This window comes from Cornus florida, unplaced genomic scaffold, assembly GCF_030987335.1.
Source record: "Cornus florida cultivar Cherokee Brave unplaced genomic scaffold, ASM3098733v1 CherokeeBrave_3.0.0_Hap2_Chr09, whole genome shotgun sequence".
NCBI classification, from domain to species: Eukaryota; Viridiplantae; Streptophyta; class Magnoliopsida; order Cornales; family Cornaceae; genus Cornus; species Cornus florida.
The window spans coordinates 94,158,265-94,180,230 of record NW_026775579.1 but is presented as its reverse complement, the minus strand read 5'-3'; the positions used below and the strand labels follow the sequence as shown (position 1 = coordinate 94,180,230).

The 21,966-nt window shown below is 35.0% G+C and overlaps 2 protein-coding genes across 2 annotated transcripts; both read left to right on the top strand.

Moving 5' to 3' along the window:
- Positions 1-9,548: 9,548 nt before the first annotated feature.
- On the top strand, positions 9,549-11,169 carry LOC132273171 (serpin-ZXA-like). The gene is made up of 2 exons (XM_059774192.1): positions 9,549-9,687; positions 10,385-11,169. The coding sequence occupies exons 1-2, from the start codon at positions 9,549-9,551 to the stop codon at positions 11,167-11,169; spliced, it is 924 nt and encodes a 307-aa protein (XP_059630175.1).
- Positions 11,170-12,556: 1,387 nt separating this feature from the next.
- LOC132273170 (COBRA-like protein 7) lies at positions 12,557-13,873 on the top strand. Its single transcript, XM_059774191.1, has one exon. It carries the CDS (start codon positions 12,557-12,559, stop codon positions 13,871-13,873), a length of 1,317 nt encoding a protein of 438 aa, XP_059630174.1.
- Positions 13,874-21,966: the final 8,093 nt, after the last annotated feature.

Here is a 21,966-nt window from a genome sequence, read left to right as displayed (position 1 = left end):
CTCGAACTGAACCGAGTCGACCTGCCTGAACTCTGAAGAGGTACCATCCTGTGGTCCTACACGCCCCTTCCCTGGAACCATTCCCAGTCAATGAATATTCTTAGCCAACCAGCATGCGTATCTTCTATGCTCATGGCGTTGTTAGGAATCGGATCGTGACATTCTCCCCCACCCAAATCCTGCGACGCCCTCGTCGCAGTGCGGCGCTGACTCCGCTGCGTCCAACATTCCAAAGTCTCTCTCCTCCAAGTGGTATGCTCGCCTGCCCACCATCGCTTCCTTGTACAACCCCTGGTTGCACTCGCCCAATGATAGGGTTTCGGGCTAAAGGGACGCCCACTTCTTCGGGACGCAACCCCACGTTATGCCGCCTCCGCGACACCCCGAGCAAACAAGCGCCCTCCGACTGACTTGATACCCGCCCTTCACAACGGTTTGCACGCCTCTTGAACTTGCAAGAACTTTGGTGCACGCGGCCCTCCGGCCATCCGATGCGCGCGGCCCTTCGGCCTAAAGGACGCGTCTTCATGGGGAGATGGAGGCTCTCCTCCAACAGTATTGATTACCCACCGACGTTTTAGTGCACCCACTTCATTCTCAAGACCCCCGGATCGACAAGGGGGCACCCCACTATGCTTTTCCCCAAGTCCTGCTCTGATACCATTTGTCACGGGCCTAGAGATTTGGCGCAGCGGCACGGCCCGTGCGGCACCAAGGCGTTGCTTCAGCTCGCGCAAGCGCCCTGATCAGCCACCACGACCTGCCCTCCCAAGGATACATGTTGACTGGTTTCGGTCTGCCATGGCCTCGTCAGGGGAACGGCTTCAGCTCCCGACCAGTTTGTGCAGGGATGGCCAACTCCCTTCTTCACAGTCAAGTCCAAGACTAGCGACAAGCACCTCGAACTGAACCGAGTCGACCTGCCTGAACTCTGAAGAGGTACCATCCTGTGGTCATGCACGCCCCTTCCCTGGAACCATTCCCGGTCAATGAATGTTCTTAGCCAACCAGCATGCGTATCTTCTATACTCATGGCGTCGTTAGGAATCAGATCGTGACATAGTACTCTATGTATTTAATCCCACCATATGCAAACCATGTTCTGCCTTACCATCAACTTCTGGGCTTCCAAATGGTGTCATTATGTAAGACCAGACTCCAAGCCACCTACTACCTAACTATCACACTGTTTACTAGTGCCTTTATACTTCTTACTTTTTCCATCCATCTTCCCCCTACACTGTCCACCAAATCCAACCATAATCCCAGAAAAAGAAATAAAGAAAATAAAGAAAAGAGGTTTCTGAAGCTGCAAAAGAATTTGAAATCCGAGCTGATATTCATCTTAGATTCCTGATCAATACAACTAAAATCTAAGCAAGTAAGCAAACAAATAGATTATTACAAGGCAGATATTAAATAAAAATAGCAACACAACCATTTATGGCAGCATCAAGACAAGGCAGGCTTATAGTTATCAGTACACAAGAACGAGCCAAGTTCAAAGATGTACAAAAACACCCCAAAAGTAAAAGGTAAATATAATTCTACCATAGTAATGCATACAAAACAATTCATTTGAATCTGTAGTATTCATTCTCCTCACACACATTCTCACCAATATTGCAGGATAGCAACTCATAAACATTACAGTCATTGTTGGAAACAATGCATATATTAAATCATTACTATTAAACACTGATTACCATTTTTATAAACAATGCATCAAAGCCACCTGAAACCCTATAGTGTCCCTCTCATGGGCATTTTATCAAACAACTATCATGCTACCACCACCATAAACCTTTCTTCGCCCAAATTTCTCTGAATGCAGAACGTACTGCACTCTCAACCACTCGAAAACATAAAAGGGCTCTCGGAAAAGCTAAGAATTCAAACAAGCATAAACCCTAACATACTGTAATAGAGCAACAATCAAAAAGAAAAATAAAATAACAATACGAATCAATCAAAAGCATAGATCGCATAATAGATGATGATATATAACTAAATGAACAAGAGAGTTAATAAATTCCACCATTATAAACCCCTAACATCGACTTAAGTGTTTAAACCAACTAAACATACATGTTCTTCCTCTGCTACCGAAGAACATAAAACCCTAATATAGAGAGATAGATAGATAGATGGTAAAACTAGAACCTACGATTCCAAGAACAACTAGCTGCTGTCTTCGGCATTGAGAATCACTCGATCGGTGGCTTCCTTTCCTAAGAAAAGGGTGTGGAGTTTGAAAGTCGCCAGACATGAGGAATGAAGTAGCATCGCCTCTGTGATATTCTTCTTCTTCATCTTCATCAAAACTTCTGCATCCTCAGGATTTATATGAACTTCAACAACCCCCTTTGGCATTGAATCATTCACCACCACCTTCCGGTTTAGGGTGTAGATTGCCCTCGCAAGCAGGTCCATCATTTCGAGACCTTTCATTTTCTCGCACTTTCTCTCTCTCTCTCTCTCCACTCTTCCCTTTCCGATTCAGAGTGTTCGTCTCTCACTCTCTCAATCAATACGGCATCCCCTATTTCAGTAAAATTATAACTAATTAATCTTTAGTAGTCAATTGCAAAGACCAATTAGAACTATTGAATGGCTCAATGATCTGTCCTATTTTAATTTAATCTAATTACTATTTTAATAAGAAAAAGATGTCAAAAGTATTTTTAATAACATTGAAAAAAAAATTAATTGTGATAGAAATATTAACTAGAAATAGAAGTTTATTGCATTAATAAAATATTAAGAGTCATTGGTCTTTGCATGTGAAAAATTCGCCTCATTATTAATTTTGCTTTCTATATTTGGGGCTTTACTTTTTCTCTCAGGCAAAATTGGGATTACTCTTTCACTGGAGGGTCAAAAGTATAAAAAAGCTGACTTGGAAGGGTTGAGTTAAATTCATATTTACTAATTTTTTAATATATATATAACATATCTGTTATTTAATTAATTAATTTTTAGTTCATGGTCCCAATTAGTTAAAATTTGTACATCCCAAAAAAAGAACACAACCCTAAAAAAGATTGAGAACCCAGAAAAATGATCCAAAACAGAAGGAGAACTACACAAAACGATGCATATATATAGAGAGAAATATATATATGTGTGTGTGTGTTTTATGACAAACACAACAAATCCAAATTGAACCAAGAATCACGACAAAAAATTAAACGCGCCGCACAAAGAATACAAAGATTTATACGTGATTCGCCGACAACCTATATCAACGGTTGGAATCTGACAAAAGTTTTCACTATGTGTAAAATAAGAGATTATAAGTTTTCAGTTATCGCTCTGTTTCTGTATAAATTTCAGAGTCCCCCTCTTACACCACTCCAAATCATAAAACACCCTTATATATTAGGCTACAAGAGACTAATTAGGGTCCATAACCCATGAGCAAAAAACGGATTAAAAATTTTCTCACACAAAGCTCATTCAACGGGTTGTCGAGTTATAAGCACCAAATTCGGGTGACAATATCACAATATATATTTGCTAATTTCGTTTGCCTTGATTTTTTTGGCACATATTTGTGTATATATAGGGAGAGATTTGGAAAAGGAAAATAATAAAATAAAAAAATGGACGAACACCGAATCGTAATAGCGAGAAGGAAAAAAAAAAACTGAACCTTAGCTTCTTTTTTTTTTGGTTCAATCATTCTCTTTAGAATTTAAGGTTAAGGTGTAAGATTTAATTTGTGGTGAAAGAATTAAAGTTATTCAGTCTGACTAAATCTTATGCAACCACGGTTCGAAATTTCAATTTTGAGAAAATTTGAGAATCGAGTGATTTGGATATATTTTTGAGGTAGGGGTGTGTAAACTAACCGTTATAACTCATAATTATATGATTTTTTTTTTCTTTGTAATTTTGTTTGAGTAGCATATTATGTTTACATATTTTAATTTTTGTTGAATTGTTTTAAAGTGATATTTTTTTGCATTTTAATTTTGTTTTAATTTCAGTCACTAGGTAATTTTATTTTAATTTCAGTCAAAAAGTAAATTTAAATTGTATAATATTATACTCTTTGTAATATATTGTATAAAATATAACGTATAGAGTGGTATTAGTTCGTATGGTAAAACAAAAGTAATTTTTTTTTTGACTTGCTAACTTGGTGATGACGAGGTTACGTTAGGGAGGTGGCGCTAATCACCATCATTAGATAGAGGTCTAGTGAGAGAGTAACCGGGGATGATGATTTCCTCCCCCTTCCTAAAATTGATAGTACCTTTTAATTATTAACTAATTTATCTAAAATTTTGAGCATGTTTAATTTGTTACTTAAAAAACAGTTTTTACGAATTCAGGAAAGAAAAAAAAAAAAAAAATTTATAAAAAAAGTTCTCTAAAACGACATTATTAAAATTGAGTTTTTAGAAAACTGAATGAATTGGCTTAGTTCGTAACTACGGAAACAGTCTCAGAAAACAGAAAACTGTACAAAAGACTTGCTTGGTTTGTAATTCTGAAAATAATTTTTTGTTCTCAGAAAACAGAAAACTGTATAAAAAAAACCCTGCTTGGTTCAATTTTCTGAAAACTATTGTATAGATAAATTTCATAAATTAGGGCACTTAGTGATATCTCCTCTTCTTTTTAAGGAATAGTAATCCCTCCAAAAAGTATTGTGGAAGTTCTTCATCGAGATAAAAATTAAAAATAAAAATCCTAACAAATTGTAAAAAAAAATTCTGAATACAACGTTTGCTATTTCGTGCACAATTCTAGTCATTCAACAAGACTAGCAACAATTACAATTAATATAAAAACTTTAGTAGTTCAATTATCTTCACCAATGTTCATGACGTGTGCCTAATAAGGGTATTTGGAGGATGCCTTTGTGTAAAAACTCCTTTGGGTAATGAAGGAATACAGAGTAGAGCAAAATCTTGAACTAAAGATCATACGAAAGTATTGTGGAAGTTCTTCATCGAGATAAAAATTAACAAAAAAAATCCGAACAAATTGTAAAAAAAAAAAAATTCTGAATGCAAAGTATGACTATTTCGTGCACAATTCTATTCATTCAACAAGACTAGCAACATTTACAATTAATATAAAAACTTTAGTAGTTCAATTATCTTCACCAATGTTCATGACGTGTGCCTAATAGGGGTATTTGGAGGATGCCTTTGTGTAAAAACACCTTTGGGTAATGAAGGAATACAGAGTAGAGCAAAATCTTAGACTAAAGATCATATGAAATTTCCATTTCTAAGCTATGCCATTGGCATTGGTTTTGTTAAAGAATGAAGAAACTCTTATAGTGAGGAACTTAGAGAAGTTCATTTTATACAACACAAGTCACAGCAGAAAATATACAATGTGCCGGGCACATCGTAACCGTTTGTGTTGTACGCGCGCCCACATGAACGGGTACGATGTACCCAGTGCACGAGACACATGGTATATTTTATCAAGTCAGAAATCTTGTAATTCGGGCATCCCAAATGAAACAATTTTTGATGCAGAATTGTCCATGGAGAGCCTTGTCACCCTAGCACTCAGATTGAAGAGGGTAGTAATATCAAGATTAAATGAAGTTTCCCAAAAAAAAATTCCAATTCTTTTAAAGATTCCATGGAGCCGAGGATGGTTGGTCATTATTTATATTTTTAGAGATTACGAGTATGTATATTAAATTTGAGGCTACATTCCAAATTTTACGATTTACTGTTTGCCAGTTGTTTACCTAGATGGGAGGTGACTGTAAATTATCATATTATATTTGTATTTACAAAGAGAGATATATGTGTATTTGTATTTACAAAGAGAAATATATGTATATTTGTATTTACCAAGAGAAATAGAGAAAGAAAGAGAAGGAACAAAGAGGTATATATATGTATATAACAGCAATGGAGGGAAGGAGTATAATTATCAATTGAACGATTTTAAGTATTCCAAAAGCCCACTGTTTTATGCGATGTCATCCCCCAGTTCGACCCTCAAACCTATCACAACTCCTTGTCAATTAGAAATGGCCTAATTGCGTTAGTAGGATTTGTCCGACCCCCTGACCTATCACAACTCTTCGCAGACTAACCACAAAAAAAATCACACATTCAAGATTGGAGAGGCTGCAACAGTAAGCTTCTCAGTGATTATGGATTAGATATAGCAGAACATTCATCCTCAGGAAATAGACATATTGAAGCAGCAAATTTTCCCCCCACCCACCACCCCACCCCTCTCTCTCCTCTACGCGAAATGGTAATTAACAAGTTTAGAATGCGGACCAATATCAAGAGTTTTAACCGTTCTGGTATGGGATGTAGTGCGGGAAGTGTATCAGAGGATGTAGCAAAACACCTGCAAAGAGTTCACAGAACTCCCTGCCCTGTTTGTGAACACTGAGATCCTAAGTGAAAATTGGCACTCACAAGAACCATCCCATGTTGCTAAGCAATTCTCTCTTTTACCGAATGGTGCTGCAATATTCATGTCTCAACAGAGATCAAGACAAGAAAACGACAAAGTATGAGCTACAAGACCGCCTGTGAACAAAGCACGAGACAATCAATCCTATGCCCTCTCTTTCAGGATGTGGATTTGGAAAACAACAGTGGAATATATATACCAAAATGTATAGTGAATGTCGCTGAGGAAACGCTCTAGGCAAATATGGATTCATTGGGACCTTTAGTCTTGCCATTTTTGGGGCAATTCACGTACACTCTGTCATCAGCCAAAGAAAAAGATTTCAGGAAGATCCATTGTCTACATACCAGACCTCAAGAAAGCTTTTGAGCATCTCTGCATTCATGCGGGAGGATGGTGAGGCCTCTAAATTGACTCTTCATAGATTTAGAAATAATTCCATCTTCTTCTATATGGTATGAAGTTAGTTATGTGGAAGCCAAATAGAGGATGAAGAGAGCTGATAGAGTTTGACAAATCGCCCTTGCGAGTGGGTTCAAGTGTAAAAGTGCAGTATGGACCGTATGGAAATGTGTTGATACTTGATAGTTATGGCCCAGAGATAGCCATTACATGGACTTCTAGGATTCACTAATACCTGTAGATTTACAGATATCGTGAAGATGGACCAAAGCAAAAGAAATGGTAGACACACAAAATATCATATCTCACTAATAACATTCCTTCACATCTATAGAATTTGAATTGCTAATGATCCAAGATAGATAAAAATCAAAACTGAAAAAGAAAAGAACAGGAGATGTCAGATCCTAAATATATGAACCATTAGGATAGGCAACAAGGACTTTTTTTTGTTCAACAGGGGATCATAAGCCATCAGATTATATTCATCTTAGAATTCTGATCAATACAACTAAAAGCCTAGCAAGCAAACAAATAGAAAATTACTGGGCAACACATGTCAACTAAAACCCTAATCAGGGTTAGGGAAACAAATATAGCATCAAGACAAGGCAGGGTTGTGGTTATCGGTACACAAGAAAAATTCAAGTTCAAAGAAGTATAAAAATACCCCAAATTAAAAGGTAAATATAATTCTACCATAGTGATGGTAAACGCCACCTGACACCTGCAGAGAGATCCCCTAATGGGCATTTTATCAAACAATTATCATGCAACTACCGCCATAAACCTTTCTTTGCCCAAACTTCATTAACACAAAAACCAACACACAAAAGGAAAATTAAAACCACAATACCAATCAATCAAAAGCAGAGATCACATAATAGATGATGCTATATATATGCCGAAATGATGAAGAGAGTTAATAAGTACCACCATCATAAACCCTAATATAGACAAAAGTATTCAAACCAACTCTACATGTTCCTTCTCTATTATTGAAGAACATAAAACCCAAATATATATATATATATATATATATATATATATAGAGAGAGAGAGAGAGAGAGAGAGAGAGAGAGATGGTAAAACTAGGAGAAGAACCTACGAATCCATCTGACAATGCTGCCTCCGGTGGTTTCCTTTCCAACCAATTGGGTGCTGATATCTTTCGCCATCAGTCTGGAGGTCCGAATCATCATAGTGCGAAACAATCGATCGGTGGCATCCTTTCCGTAGAAACGGGTGTGGAGCTCGGATAGCATCCGAGACTGGACCTTAATCATCATGGAATCTGTGATGTTGTTCATCTTCTTCAAATCTTCTTCATCCTCGGAGTGTATTCGAAGCTCAACAACCCCCTTTGGAATCGATTCATTCAACACCACATTCCAATTCAGAGTGTACATTGCCTTCACAAACAGCTCCACCTTCTCGGTTTCTTTCATTTTCTCGCTCTCTCTCTCCACTCTTTCCCTTTCAGGTTCAGATGTGTGTCCGTCTCACACAATTTCTCTCTCTTTCTATATATATTTACACATTACACACCCACTGATATAAAGACCCCCAAAATCTACGCTTACATAAAATTAGGACTAATTAATACCGGTAGTATTCAACTGTAAACACCAATTAGAACTAATAAAAGCTGCTGGTTTGTTTATGTATAAAGGTTTGGGCTTTGTTTTGGGCTACTCTTTATGGACTTGATCTTCCTTTTGCTGAGTCTATCCCATTTTAATATTTAGAACCTTTTTACCCATTGTAAATGTAAAAGCTAATAGAGTTTGACAAATCGTCCATGCGAGTGGGTTCAAGTGTAACAGACTAACAGTGTAGTATGGAAATGTGTTGTTAGTTATGGTCTACAGATACCTGTAACTACAACGGTACGATTTATTGTTGTGAATTATCTAATTTAAAGTTTTTAATTAGTTATTTTTACACTATACAAGTAAGTGGAGGTCTCATTTCCTTATTTACTATATAAATGAACTAATTAAAATAAATAAGTCTAGTAATTCACTGCAACAAATGGGCGTAAGAATAATTTTACTTCTAATAAATCTTAGTATTCAATTGTAGGCAGTAATTAGAAATTTAAAACTATTTTAATGTTTATATATTGTTTTTCTTTTTCAGAAAACAATAATAATAATAATAAATAAATGCAAAGACCATTATCATATTAATTTTTAGAATAATGTTAAATAGTTCGGATGCATTCCACTATTTTATGTGGAAAAATGCTATACTACTTTAATTTTAATTTGTGATTTTATCTTGAATTAGGTGGCTCCTCCTTATTTATCAGTTATTTTGGCTGTTTTGTGTGTTTTAAATTTAATTTTTGAATATAGGGAAGAACTTAATATAGGAAGTAGAGAAAAAAATAGCTAAACTTGTAATTATGGAATCCAAACCCCAATATAACTTAAATAACTTGAATCCAATCTTACCGGTATATATCTTTGTTTGGAAAACTCTTTTTATTAAATCTTTAAATAATTAATTAACACTGTATTATCATATGGTATACCAAAAACCCGACCTTATACCCTATATATAAATCCTAGGAGTAAACTATGTATTATCATATGGTATAACATAAGCACGGCACTATACCCTATACATAAACCCTAGGAGTAAACACTATATTATCATATGGTATAACATAAACCCCTAAACCCTATCAAACCAAAACTGAAAACCCTAGTAGACATATACAGAAGATGAACTTGTGTTCGAAGGTAGCAAAGCAGATCCTGCTCAAAGAAGCTAGTGGTACTTATGGCATGAAGAAGAATAGTGTGGTGTCTCCATTGTCACTCAATGCTCTGCTGAACCTGGCGGCGGCCGGGTCAACTGGCGGTACGTTAGACCAATTTCTGGGCTGTATGGAGGCAAAAAGCGTGGACCATCTGATTTCAAAGTCATCCACATTCATCAACGTCGTAAAATCATCTTCAGTTGACGGCGGATCTGGATCTGGACCAATTTTATCTTTTGCTAATGGGGGCTTGGTTGGATAAACGTTTTTCTCTCAAACCTACTTATCAACACATTGTTAAAGGAGTTCACTTTAATGCAGATATTAAAGTTGTTGATTTTCTACACAAGGTAAATATATATATTCATGCAACTATGCAAGCATACATTCTGTAACCATTGTGCATAGGTATATATATATATTGTTTGGCCATTCAGTAACTTTCAAGGTTTTGCTGTGTATATCAAATTTGTTTAGGTAAAATACATTATGCTTGATTGAACAACTTCTATGTAACATTGACGATTCTTCTATTGCACAGTGAATTTGAATTTTCTATTCAAACTCCAAAGAACAAACTTTTTTTGGGGTAAAAATAAATTAGTGAAATGCATTCATTTGAATATCATTGCTATGATTGAATAACTAATTTGCCCTATTTTATTAAAATTGTGATGCTGGTCTTTACAAATTAGCAATATGATAATAATTAGTTATTACCTTTCTTCTTTGTTTTTTTGGTTAATACAAGCATACTTACTGAAGTAAAATATTTATTTGAACTTCAAAATATTATAGCAACAGAGGAAGTGAACTCATGGGTTGAGAAGACAACAAAAGGCCTCATCAAGAACATAATCCCAGAACACTCTCTTGATCAAGATACAATGATTGTCCTTGCGAACGCGCTCTACTTCAAAGGAGCTTGGAATTCTAAGTTTGATGCATCCATGACAGAAGACGGAGATTTTCATCTCCTCAGTGGAGAGACAGTTTCAGTCCCTTTAATGACCACAAGTTATTCCGAGTACCATTTCTATGGATCCTTCGATGGTGTCAAACTTGTGAAGATGCCATATCAAAAGGGCGAAGGCTCAAGCCAATTCTCAATGTACATCTTTCTCCCCAGTGAGAGAAATGGATTGCAAAATTTAATAGAAACAGTTGAGGTCGCAGATGGAATAATGTTACATCAACTGTCCTCTCATCTAAAGGAAGTTAAACTTGATGAATTTTGGATTCCCAAATTTAAATTCTCATATGGGTTAGAAGCTTCAAACTACTTTAAAGAATTGGGTTTGACTAAGCCTTTTCAGCGTCTTGGAGAGTTCAAAGGGATGTCAGATTCTGTCTATAGCGAAGAACTATTTGTCTCGGGTGTTCTTCACAAGTCATCTGTAGAAGCGAACGAGGAAGGGACAGTCGCAGCAGCTGCCACTACATTTGGGTTTGTTGGATGTGCAAGGTTTCCTCCTTCAAAACCAAGTTTTGTGGCTGACCATCCTTTCATGTTCGTTATAAGAGAAGAGATATCTGGGACTCTGCTTTTCATTGGAGCTGTACTCAATCCTAGTCTTCACTAAGACACAGCATATTTTGGTTAACTGCTTGATTATAGTTCTATTAATTGAATTTTGGGCCATCAATTTCGAATTCCATTTCAGTCATTACCAACTATTGTCGTTATTATATATCTTAATTTATATAGGTAAAATTTTACACTCTCTCTCACATTAATTTGACTCTTTTTCACCGCACCATTAAGATTAGTTTGACAAAGTGACCAATCCAAATGAATGATTTTGTCTATTAATTATGTGACATTAAAATTAAGCAATGCATGGTAAAATCTTACATATTGGTAATGGTTGAGTTTCAAGGATGCTTACTGTGCCTAATGTGACAATATCAGCCACCTAAACTGCAAATTCATCTTTTTCTCCCTTGACCCTATATGTATACTCTCACCAGCATGGATACTTCAATCTCAGAATTCTATAAAAATTTGTTTACATTAAAAAGGGCTACTAATTTTCTTTAGTCCTCTATCTACATTAATTAACCAGCATCCAAGTTTGAACAGTCTTTTTCTGCCAGCTTTGATGTCAACCTGAACGTGGTGGTTCAAGTTAGGTGAATTGTGTGTTAGGTTTACAATTTATTTTTCCAATTGATCAATGTTTGGGTGCCATAGGGTTGGACATATGTGCACGGGATCGATTTCTAAGAGATCAATTCTTCTCAATGGTCATGGGTGCGTGATTGTCCCGCGGACTAATTTTTTTGATCAAAATTACTGCTGCTTACATCCAAAAAAATTGGAGTATTTTCATTTTCTTGGTTTATTAATGTTCTAAAGTTATAGGTGGAATCATGTCATTTAATAAATCAACAAAAGAAGAAGGTTAATTTTCTTGAATTTTACATGTAAGATTAACAAACTAATGTCAATTGTTTGGTTATTATGTTGCTGTTGGTAACTGAACTTTACATTGCTTTTGAATTACTCAATCTAGACATAAATCCGAAAACATTTAATAGACGTGCCACATACCTTAATTTTAACATTGACATGTTCGTGATGATTCATCACAGCTTATATGTTTGAGTCTACTTATATTTCTTGTGGCCTACTTAAAATAAAATAGCACCATTCATATTAGTTGCAGAGCTTCTTATCTTTGGACATGGCTGACAATCGTTCCTTGCATAACGACTTAATCAGGCTCCTACTTGTATTTTTTGTGGGTTGGTTTGTCATCGTTTTCTTGACATCCCACAATGCCTTCCAAATGACTCTAACTGGTCACGAGAGTGCTAAAATTGGCACTTTTGAAGACCAAAATGGACTAAAAGGTGGTGTATCTCTCACATTCATGTAAACTAAAAATGCAATTTCAACTTGTTTCTTACTAGTGTTGCTCATAGAAATCTTCTTCTTCTTTAGTTTGCTTATGTCATCGGCCGTGAATGGTTGCTTCAGGTCAAGGTGCAGATGTGACAATAATATACAATGTTCTCAAAGCATTTGAGACCTACTATGTGGCACAGGTAACAATCACCAATCACAACCCTACTCATCGTATCGATAATTGGAGGTTGAAGTGGGACTGGACAAGGCAGGAGTTCATCCACTCAATCCGAGGAGCCTATCCCACCTTAATGGAACAGAGAGGTTGCATTTTTGGGCCTCAGGGGAGCTTCTACAAGGACTTCGATTTCTCCGATGTTGTCAATTGCCAAAGAACACCAGAAATTGCTGACCTCCCACCGGACTTGGCCAACAACCCCATCAAGGGCTCTAACCCTTTTTGCTGCAGGAATGGAACCATATTGCCACCTTCAATAGAATTGGGCTTATCAATTGCAGCCTTCCAGTTACGAGTATACAAAATGCCACCGGACTTGAACCGTTCACGCATTGTCCCACCAATGAATTGGCAACTCAATGGAGCAACTTACCAGCACTATCAATGTGGACAACCAGTACTAACTGAGCCAGACACACTCCATGAATCGAGCATTGGCACGCAAATGGCTGTTGTGAGTTGGACTATTTCGTGTTGGAAGAAAAGGCTCGAGGGATTAGCTAGAAGATGCTGCCTGTCCTACTCGAGCTTCAGCAGCAACATGGCCATCCCATGCCCAACATGTGCCTGTGGTTGCCCTTCAGCTCATGTCCAACGATGCAATTCAAGTGCTTCTGCGGTCCCAGTGCCATGGAACGCGCTAGCATTACCATTTGAAGACCGGACAAAGCTGAAGCAAAGTACTCCTTGTGGTGACAACTGTGGAGTGAGTATTCACTGGCACATATGTTCAGAGTATGACAATGGATGGTTTGGGAGGATCACCATTTTCAATTGGGACAGCGCAGACATTGCAGACTGGTTTGTGACAATGCAGATGGACCAGGCTGCTTCAGGGATTGAAAATGTGTATTCATTTAATACTACATTTCTTGAAGGTGTCAACAATACTATATTCATGCATGGCCTATCAGGATTGAATTACATAATTGGAAAGAAAAATGGAGGGAAAAATTCGCATATACCGGGGAAACAACAAACAGTGATTGAATTCAGCAGGAGAAGAACCCCTGGGATTAATGTGCTTGGTGGGGATGGGTTTCCAACTAAGGTAACCTTTAATGGGGAAGAATGTTCTCTGCCTCAAACTTTGCCAAGGTTTGATGATCATGGAAGGATTGAAGGTCTCTTGATAGCTCTCTGCTGTCTTTTTCTGGTCATTGTAACGGGTATTATCAGTGTTAGAGTTCTAACTTAGGAATTAATGAAAAAAGCCAAAGTGGGTTGTTTCAGTTTGATTGTATTTGGTTGTTTTAGCTTCGTTGTGGTTCGTCTTTTACACTCTCTCTCAATATATCAATATTTTTTTTTTTTTTTTTAAATAAATTGGTAAGAAATTCAAACATTCTATCTCACACGTGAATTCTCACCATCCATACCTGATTTAATTAGAGTAGCCTAGAATTAAAATATAATAACTTGTATCTTATGTAACCTATTTCCTCCCTTTTTGAATGTAAGTGAATTCTCAGCATCTATACCTGATTTAATTAGAGTAGCCTAGAATTAAAATATAATAACTTGTATCTTATTTAACCTATTTCCTCCCTTTTTGAATGTAAGGTTTGTGTATGACCTCTTATCAATTTATTATCATAGATATGTCATTGCTAAATGAATTGGGTTATGTAAGCATATTTATACTATAACAAAGATATCCATTTGGCTTTTTTTTTTTTTTTTTTCGAATGGTATCCATTTGGGTATTGGAGTACCTACCCGATTAATGAATTCTTTAATAATAAAAATAACTATTCATTATTAATTGGAGTACTACGCACGTTCCAGCTACCTAATATTTTTCTCTGGGACAGAGTTGGAATTAGTTAATTGAGTTTTATTTTTTTGATTTTAAGAAACTTATATTTTCTTTCCATACCATTAAATATTGGTAAAGAAAAATGACGAATTAGACAATTTATTAAAGAAAACAAAAATAAAATAATTTGATTACTTTTTTGTCTGAGTTTTCTGTCCAATAAAAAAAACACTTCCCCATCACTACCATTGTTTATTCAACAAATTTGCAAACAGCAACAGAAACAAAATAAAATTAATCAAAGGAGATAAATAAAATGGTCATTAAATAGATATTACTTGAGAAGTATTGATTATAATCAAAACTTAAATTTCAAGATTGACCCATGTTTTATACTCAGCTTAATAAAATATTTTAAATTTGTGCAGCAACTAATTTAGAATTAGGAGACTACTATTGGCTTCATAAATTTTTTAGAAAGATCTTGCAAAACAACTATTAATATATTATTATATATCCGTCTAAATGTTCTCAGTGTATTTTTATTTTTTATTTTTTTGGCAAATTAAATTTTCAAAGTGTTGATAGGTAAAAGCATGCCAAAATATGTATAATATCATTGCAAATTCTAAGCTTTTTCATAATTTATCAACAGAATTGATAAAGTGTGAAAAAATAATAATAAAAAAAATAAAAATAAAAAACTATAAATGATGGCTTTTAATTTTAGATTAATTTTACTTTGTCTCAGTGATTGTTTGCGAATTTGGCAAAAAGTAGCCAAATTATTTTATTATTGTTTCCTTTAATAAATTGTCTAATTCTGTCATTTTTTGTTATAAAATGTAAGTTTCTTAAAATAAAAAAAATAAAAGTCAATTAACTAAGTGTCAAGGATTAGATCATAAGGTTACAATTAAAAATGAGTATATAATTTCTTGCTCAATTGAAAACTAAAAAAAAAATAGGCATTATATGAGATTGATTCTAACATAATCAGAATAAGAATCAGTGTTAGTGCTAAGGCTTACTTGACAAGGAACCTTCAATTATTTCTCTATGCCTTTCGAACCAAATACTTATGGGATTTGAAATTAGAGTTGGGAAAGGAATTGGGTGGGATATGGCTTAAATGCAATGGATTTTTCTATGGGATATTTCAAAGAGATTCAGTCTATAATAAAGAGTTGTTTTTCCATCTATATTGAATACAAAGACGGTCTTCCTAGTACATAAATCTCCAAGAGAAATCCAACTGTAACGTAACCTTCTAAGATATTTTTGAAATAAAATTAATATCCAAATATAAAATATAAGGATTAAGGAAATAATTTAGGATAAAAAAATAAGAAATATATTTAGAATTCTACTAGGAAGGAGAAAATTTAGAGGGACACTTTTCATATTTTCATACTGGACAAATATATTTATTTAAATTTTAGTATGTGCACATGCAAAAAAGACTACATGCTGTTGAACACTAAGATATATAGTAAGCATGACAATAAGATGTTTGTTAGGAAAACAAATTAAAAGATACCGTAATAAATAGGTATTATTTTTCTTTTAAAGAAACATGTAAAGAAAAATAAATTTTAGTAATAAATACAAGGGTATTATCTTTCTTTCAAAGATTTCTATTTCTATTTTTGTAATTACCTTTTATTACTACACAAGTGGAAACTAAAAATAAGATAAGGGTGATTTTGTGTTAAAATTAAAGATATTGGTGGATTTAAAAAATGACCGTTAAATTTAATTTAAGTGATCATATAAAAAATGTGAATTAATTTTTCTGCTCTCCGCAGGAGCAATAAATTAGGACTCCCTTGTCCTTAACTCCCTCCACCCCATTTATGCATTCAAAAATTTAATGGAACATGACAAAAAAAAATATGTAGGCAGACCTTGCCTGTTTTTCACCTTGTGAATTGTCTATTCTAAAATTGCTTTGCCTACCAACTAATGGAAAATTTATTTTTTTTTTTGGTCATTGAAAGGCTCAAAGGCCTAAAGTCAAGATGGCACTTATAACGACCCAAATCCACGGGATCCGAATCATTAAACGGTCTTTATCCGATTCAAAATTATCCAAGGGTAATATGGTCCTTTCACGTTAAATTTGTATATTAAAACCCAATAAGGACAAAATTGTCATTTGTCACAAATCTAATAGTATGAGATTCAAAGGGCATAATGGTCATTTACTTATGTCACTTAATAAATAAGATAGAGTTCGGGGCAATATAGTCTTTTCTGTGATAAAAAAATAATTATTAAATTTTATTGGGTCCTAAAATAAATACTCGTAACTTTAAATAAAATGATAATTAGGAAAACTAAACAAAAAAAATGCGTGGAATAGGAACTGGTCGACGTGTATGCATTACACGTCAACTAGTTTGGGTTACGCACAGTGACATTGCCCACTGCCAAGATACCGGTCGACGTGTGGGAGGCTACACGTCGACTGGTTCACATCATGTATAGTGAAATAGCTACTGCCAATATACCGGTCAACGTGCGAAAATTTCACGTCGACTGGTTCAGGTCATCTGGTCAACGTGCGGGAATTTCACGTCGACCGGTTCATGTCATCTGGTCGACGTGTGGGAATTTTACATCGACCGGTTCTGGGTTATTCAAACTCGAAATTTTTCACTGTCCGAGATACACCAACATTGATAACCAATCACCCACGCCACTACGCTCACGTACACATTTAAATACATTCTAACATCTAATACATTAACAATAACAATGTTAACATAATTTACAACACGTTACATAAAATACACTAAATGGTTTAGTGTAAATAAGTATAATTACATTTCCTCAATGGCCATGTACAAAATGAAACTAAATACTTCACATGTTGCAAAATAACATATTTTGAATCAACTTTATACAAAATATAGCCCAAATACAAAAGATAGCAGTAAGAGACATTTTCCTACTCCAAGCTAAGGCCGGGGTGGATTGTCGTCTGCTACTTCTTTTCCGTGTCCTGAAAAATGTTAAATAATATAGGGGTGAGCATAAGCTCAGTAGGAAGTGTTTATGACACACTTCTTATGACCCCATGAGTCCACGTATAGAATAGGAAATAAGAGAACGGGATCATATTACACCGGGAATGTATACCATAACCACAACATCCGATATAAACACATATACCACCCAACTCACAATCATGCCATGTATGCCAATGAAGTGCAATGTCATGCTCATGTCACTCCCCATTTTCCGAAATATTCCCGTTTCAACTTCCAAACCGTTAGTGTAATCCGACCCAAGGCACCTCCAAGGCGTCACGAATGGAGGGTTGACTAACTATCCAAGACCACAAGGCACCTCCAAGGCGTTACATCCAGCCTAGTTAGCTCAACCTTAATTCCTTCTAGACTACACTAACAACACTGACCACTAAGCGCCTCCTAAGCGTCCGGTTTTCTCAACACTTTTCAAAAACAATTTTCCTAAAATCCTTTCACTTGTTTTTAAAGCATTTTTCCTTTTTTCATTTCCCAATGGATGCATGAATACCTCATGCTTCTAATTGTTAATCCCACTGTAGAACATCGCACATGCTTGCAAGTTAAATTTCTAAAACAAGTACCTCATGCTTTCATTCAACATTAATCTAGCATATTAATTTTATAAAGAGAAATTTTCATTTCACAAGTGGATGCTATTACACAAATTGACAACTATCACATAATCTCATATTTCCTATGTACAACACATAAGTAACTTGCAAGAATTCAAGCTAGATAAGTATACAAGATACAATTTTCATTACACATAGGCATGCTCATTCACATTATATCAACTTTCACATACACACACACCTTCCAAACATAATTTGCAAGAATTTAAATTAATTAAGCATGCAATCAAAGAATTAACTCACAAAAAGCATAGGAAATCATGTATTAGAACACCCCTACCTCAAATTAGGCAAAAACCCCTAATTGTGCCCTAGATCTCGAATTCCCTAAAGTGCACCAAACATGAAATTGCTCCGATTAACTTGTAGACCTTGTCGTGGGCTTCAATTTGCCGTAAACGGCACTTAAAAATACTAAGTAATGAGAGAATGATCAAACTTTGAAGTTTTTGAAACAAAAGAAAAAGAAAAATAGAATTTTGAGAGTGAGAGAGAGAGACTTACGGGAAAAGAGAAATATGAGAGCCCAAGGGGTGGTCTCTAACCCCTTTAAGGTGGGGGGTGGGTCCCATTCCATTTTTCTTTTATTTTCCTTTTTTTTTTTCTCCTTAATTCCCTCCACAAATTTATATATTCATCTACTATTAAAAATAGTCACACACAACACATTAATTAAAATGAACATGATGCAATTGGACCCAACCAAAACCCCCGTACTCAACAATTTCGCTAGCGGGTCCCACCTGGGACTGTCCGGCCCGAAAAAAGAAAAAAATGCCGAAATGACCACCTTTGCATTTCAAAGAGCCTTAAACTCAATGAAACCTCTCAACCAACTCTCGGACACAACCGACACACTCTACAGTGTCTGGCACGCAAATCGAGGAAGGACGAAAATACCCTCAAAAAAATCAAAAAATTCCAAAAATGAAAAATGGTGAAAATTGGAATCACTACAGCACTAAAGATACAGCCAAACCAAAAAAAAGCATATAAATCTTGAAGTAAACCAAATAAATAAAGAATAGGCTCCAGATTTGTGGAGGAAATAGAGCCCAACACTCTGCAAACAGAACGACCATGGGAGAAAGCAACAAACTGGAGAAACTGAAAGGTCTATACATCAGCACGACAACCGTTCCAAAACTATAACCACAAGGCGCTCCGACACACAAAACCCCGCACAAGATCCAATCAAGGAGAAAATGATCAAATCTAAGCGGGAAAAAACCCAAAACCGGCCTAGATCAGAGATTTAACGTGAGAGAAGCAACATATCTGCCCATGTGAGCCGAAAACAAAACAAACAAGAGCAGATCTAGCCGAACAAAAGCAAAAACAGCGTAAAAAAACATCCACAGAGCCCACTTATTCAAATACGTCGAGTTTATTATAATCGTGGACGGCAACTAACAACTCCCTACTCCCATGAAAGGGAACAGGGAGCACAGAAGGAAGATGATGAGGACTACTGGTTGAGAGAGAGGTAAAGAGAGGTGGGAGCGTTTCTGTCCTTTAATTTATCATTTACCAACTAATGGATTCATTTAATTAGATTTGCAAAAGAATCAACTTCATTAAATGCATTTATTGCACCTTTTTAGTATTTTGACAATTATTTTTTTTTTATTATTATTTTTTTGTTCATTGTTAAAAATCCTACAAAGGAAAAGGATTAATCCCTTTCTGATATTAATTTAAAACATTTTTGAGTAAAAGATTAATGTATTATATTGTCTGCTGTGAATTTTATTTTAATAACTTAAACATTAGCAAGAGACTCGGCAGCCCAACGTGGGTGCAATTAGGTCCATCACTATCACTTTAACATTCAACGTGGGTGTGGTACCACCCTTTTTCTCCAAATGAGAAGTTAAGGGTTCGAATCTCAATAAAAGCTCCATATGTGCGTCAATTACTTTAACTTTCAAAAAAAGTTTAATATTTAAAAGGTAAATTACACTAACTTCCCGTAGGGTTTGGACAAATTACATATAGGTAGAGTGCTTGGTCTTTATTATTTTAACCCTCCGTGAGGTTTGGCGCTTGTGCTCAACAATGCGTGAAAGTTTACAATACTCGGGGTACCGTACCCCGAGGTTCCCATCCATTGGATTTGGTGGTGGGATCCACCTGATGAATGATCCAACGGTGGAGGTACGATACTCCCGAAATATTATAAATTTTCTAGACACGTGAAAGTCCTTGTCATTAATGAAAATTCAAAAAATGACTAAATAGTCATTTCCTTATGTTAAAAGACCTCAATAACCTTATATTGATATGAAATGACAAAAATGCCATGAAATGCCATTGAAATGCAAACAATCAATTTTCATACCAATTTCATATTATTATATTTTGAAAAAATACTTTTTTTTTTTTGTTTTGTTTTGTTAATGATATTTGATTAGGTTTATTTTTCATTTTTAATTTTTTTTTTAAAAAAAGGTATTGTAATACAGTGTTTACAAAAAGGGTAAAAAAAAGGTTATTAGAATTTTTTTTTTTTTTGACAAGTTTTTTTATTAAGTCATTATTAAATTAAATAAAGATATAAAAAATATTTTATACGGCATAATCTCAATTGATGTTTCCTACGTGTACACAAGTGCGTGACAGTGAGGCCACGAGTTTTGTGTTCCCATTGCTGTTGTTGCGTAACACATTTTCTTACCTATAGCAAGTATGAAATCCATGTAATTTTCCGAAAAAAAGTACGAAATCCATGTACCTAGCTAAGGTTGTCTGGTTTTGAGTCTTTTGACTTGGTTCCATATATTATTTTGGACTAATATATATTAAAATTTTCTTTTGAATTTCAATGTGTATATTTTATATAGAATGGTTCGCGTAGAATTTTTCAAAAAACATATATGAGTGATGTGTTATTTAAGTCAACTTGGAGGTGGCTGATGTAATTAATTTAAAGTCAACTTAAAAAAAAAAAAAAAGGATTTGCATCAAATTGAAACTTTAAGGGTATTTTTTGTATGTGAAGGGCATGGTATGCACGGTAAGCATACAACATTCTTTAGTAATATTTTTTGTACTTGACCCTAATAAAAATTTAGAAAATAAATGGAAAGATAAGGAGGAAAGGCAGGAAAATTCTAGCTGCTTTTACATAGAATGGTTTATGTAGAAAATTTTGAAAAACATACATGAGTGAAGAGTTATTTAGGTTAACTTGGAGGTGGCTGCTGTAATTCATTGTAAAAAAATTACCAAAGTATACTTTATTCTTGAAGAAAGAAAAAAGAAGAAGAAGAAGAAGATTGATTCACATTAGAGAATAAAAAGATATGATAAAAGCTCACGAAAGATCCATTATTGGATAAGTCTCAATTAGAAATTATGTAATATAATTCAATTAATTCTCACAACTTCGTAACAGATTCGGACAAAATCAGTATTCACTAGTTGATACGAATCGTATATCGAACTTGAAAAAATGTTACGTGTCGAACAAAACGACGAACTATAATATATATAATGTAAAAGCAAACTATTAACAAATTATATAGAAGCCCAGTTCAAAGTCTTGTAGAATTAAAACTTTGTTTGCATTAAAAGCACGAAAATGATACATTTGACTAATATGAATCTCACTTTAATGCACTACGCAAATAAAATGACCGAAAATGGAGCCAATTTTATCTGTGATGGCTCAAGTAATGTTGGAGCATCCCATCACTTTTCTTGTGATTTCTCTCAATTTATTGATAGCTTATCAGATTATATAAAGTAGTGGAATTGTTTTGAAATTTATGTTAAGAGCATGAAAATGATACATTTGACTCTTATGAATCTCACTTGAATGCATTAGGTAGATAAAATGAATTAAATGAAGCTAAATATT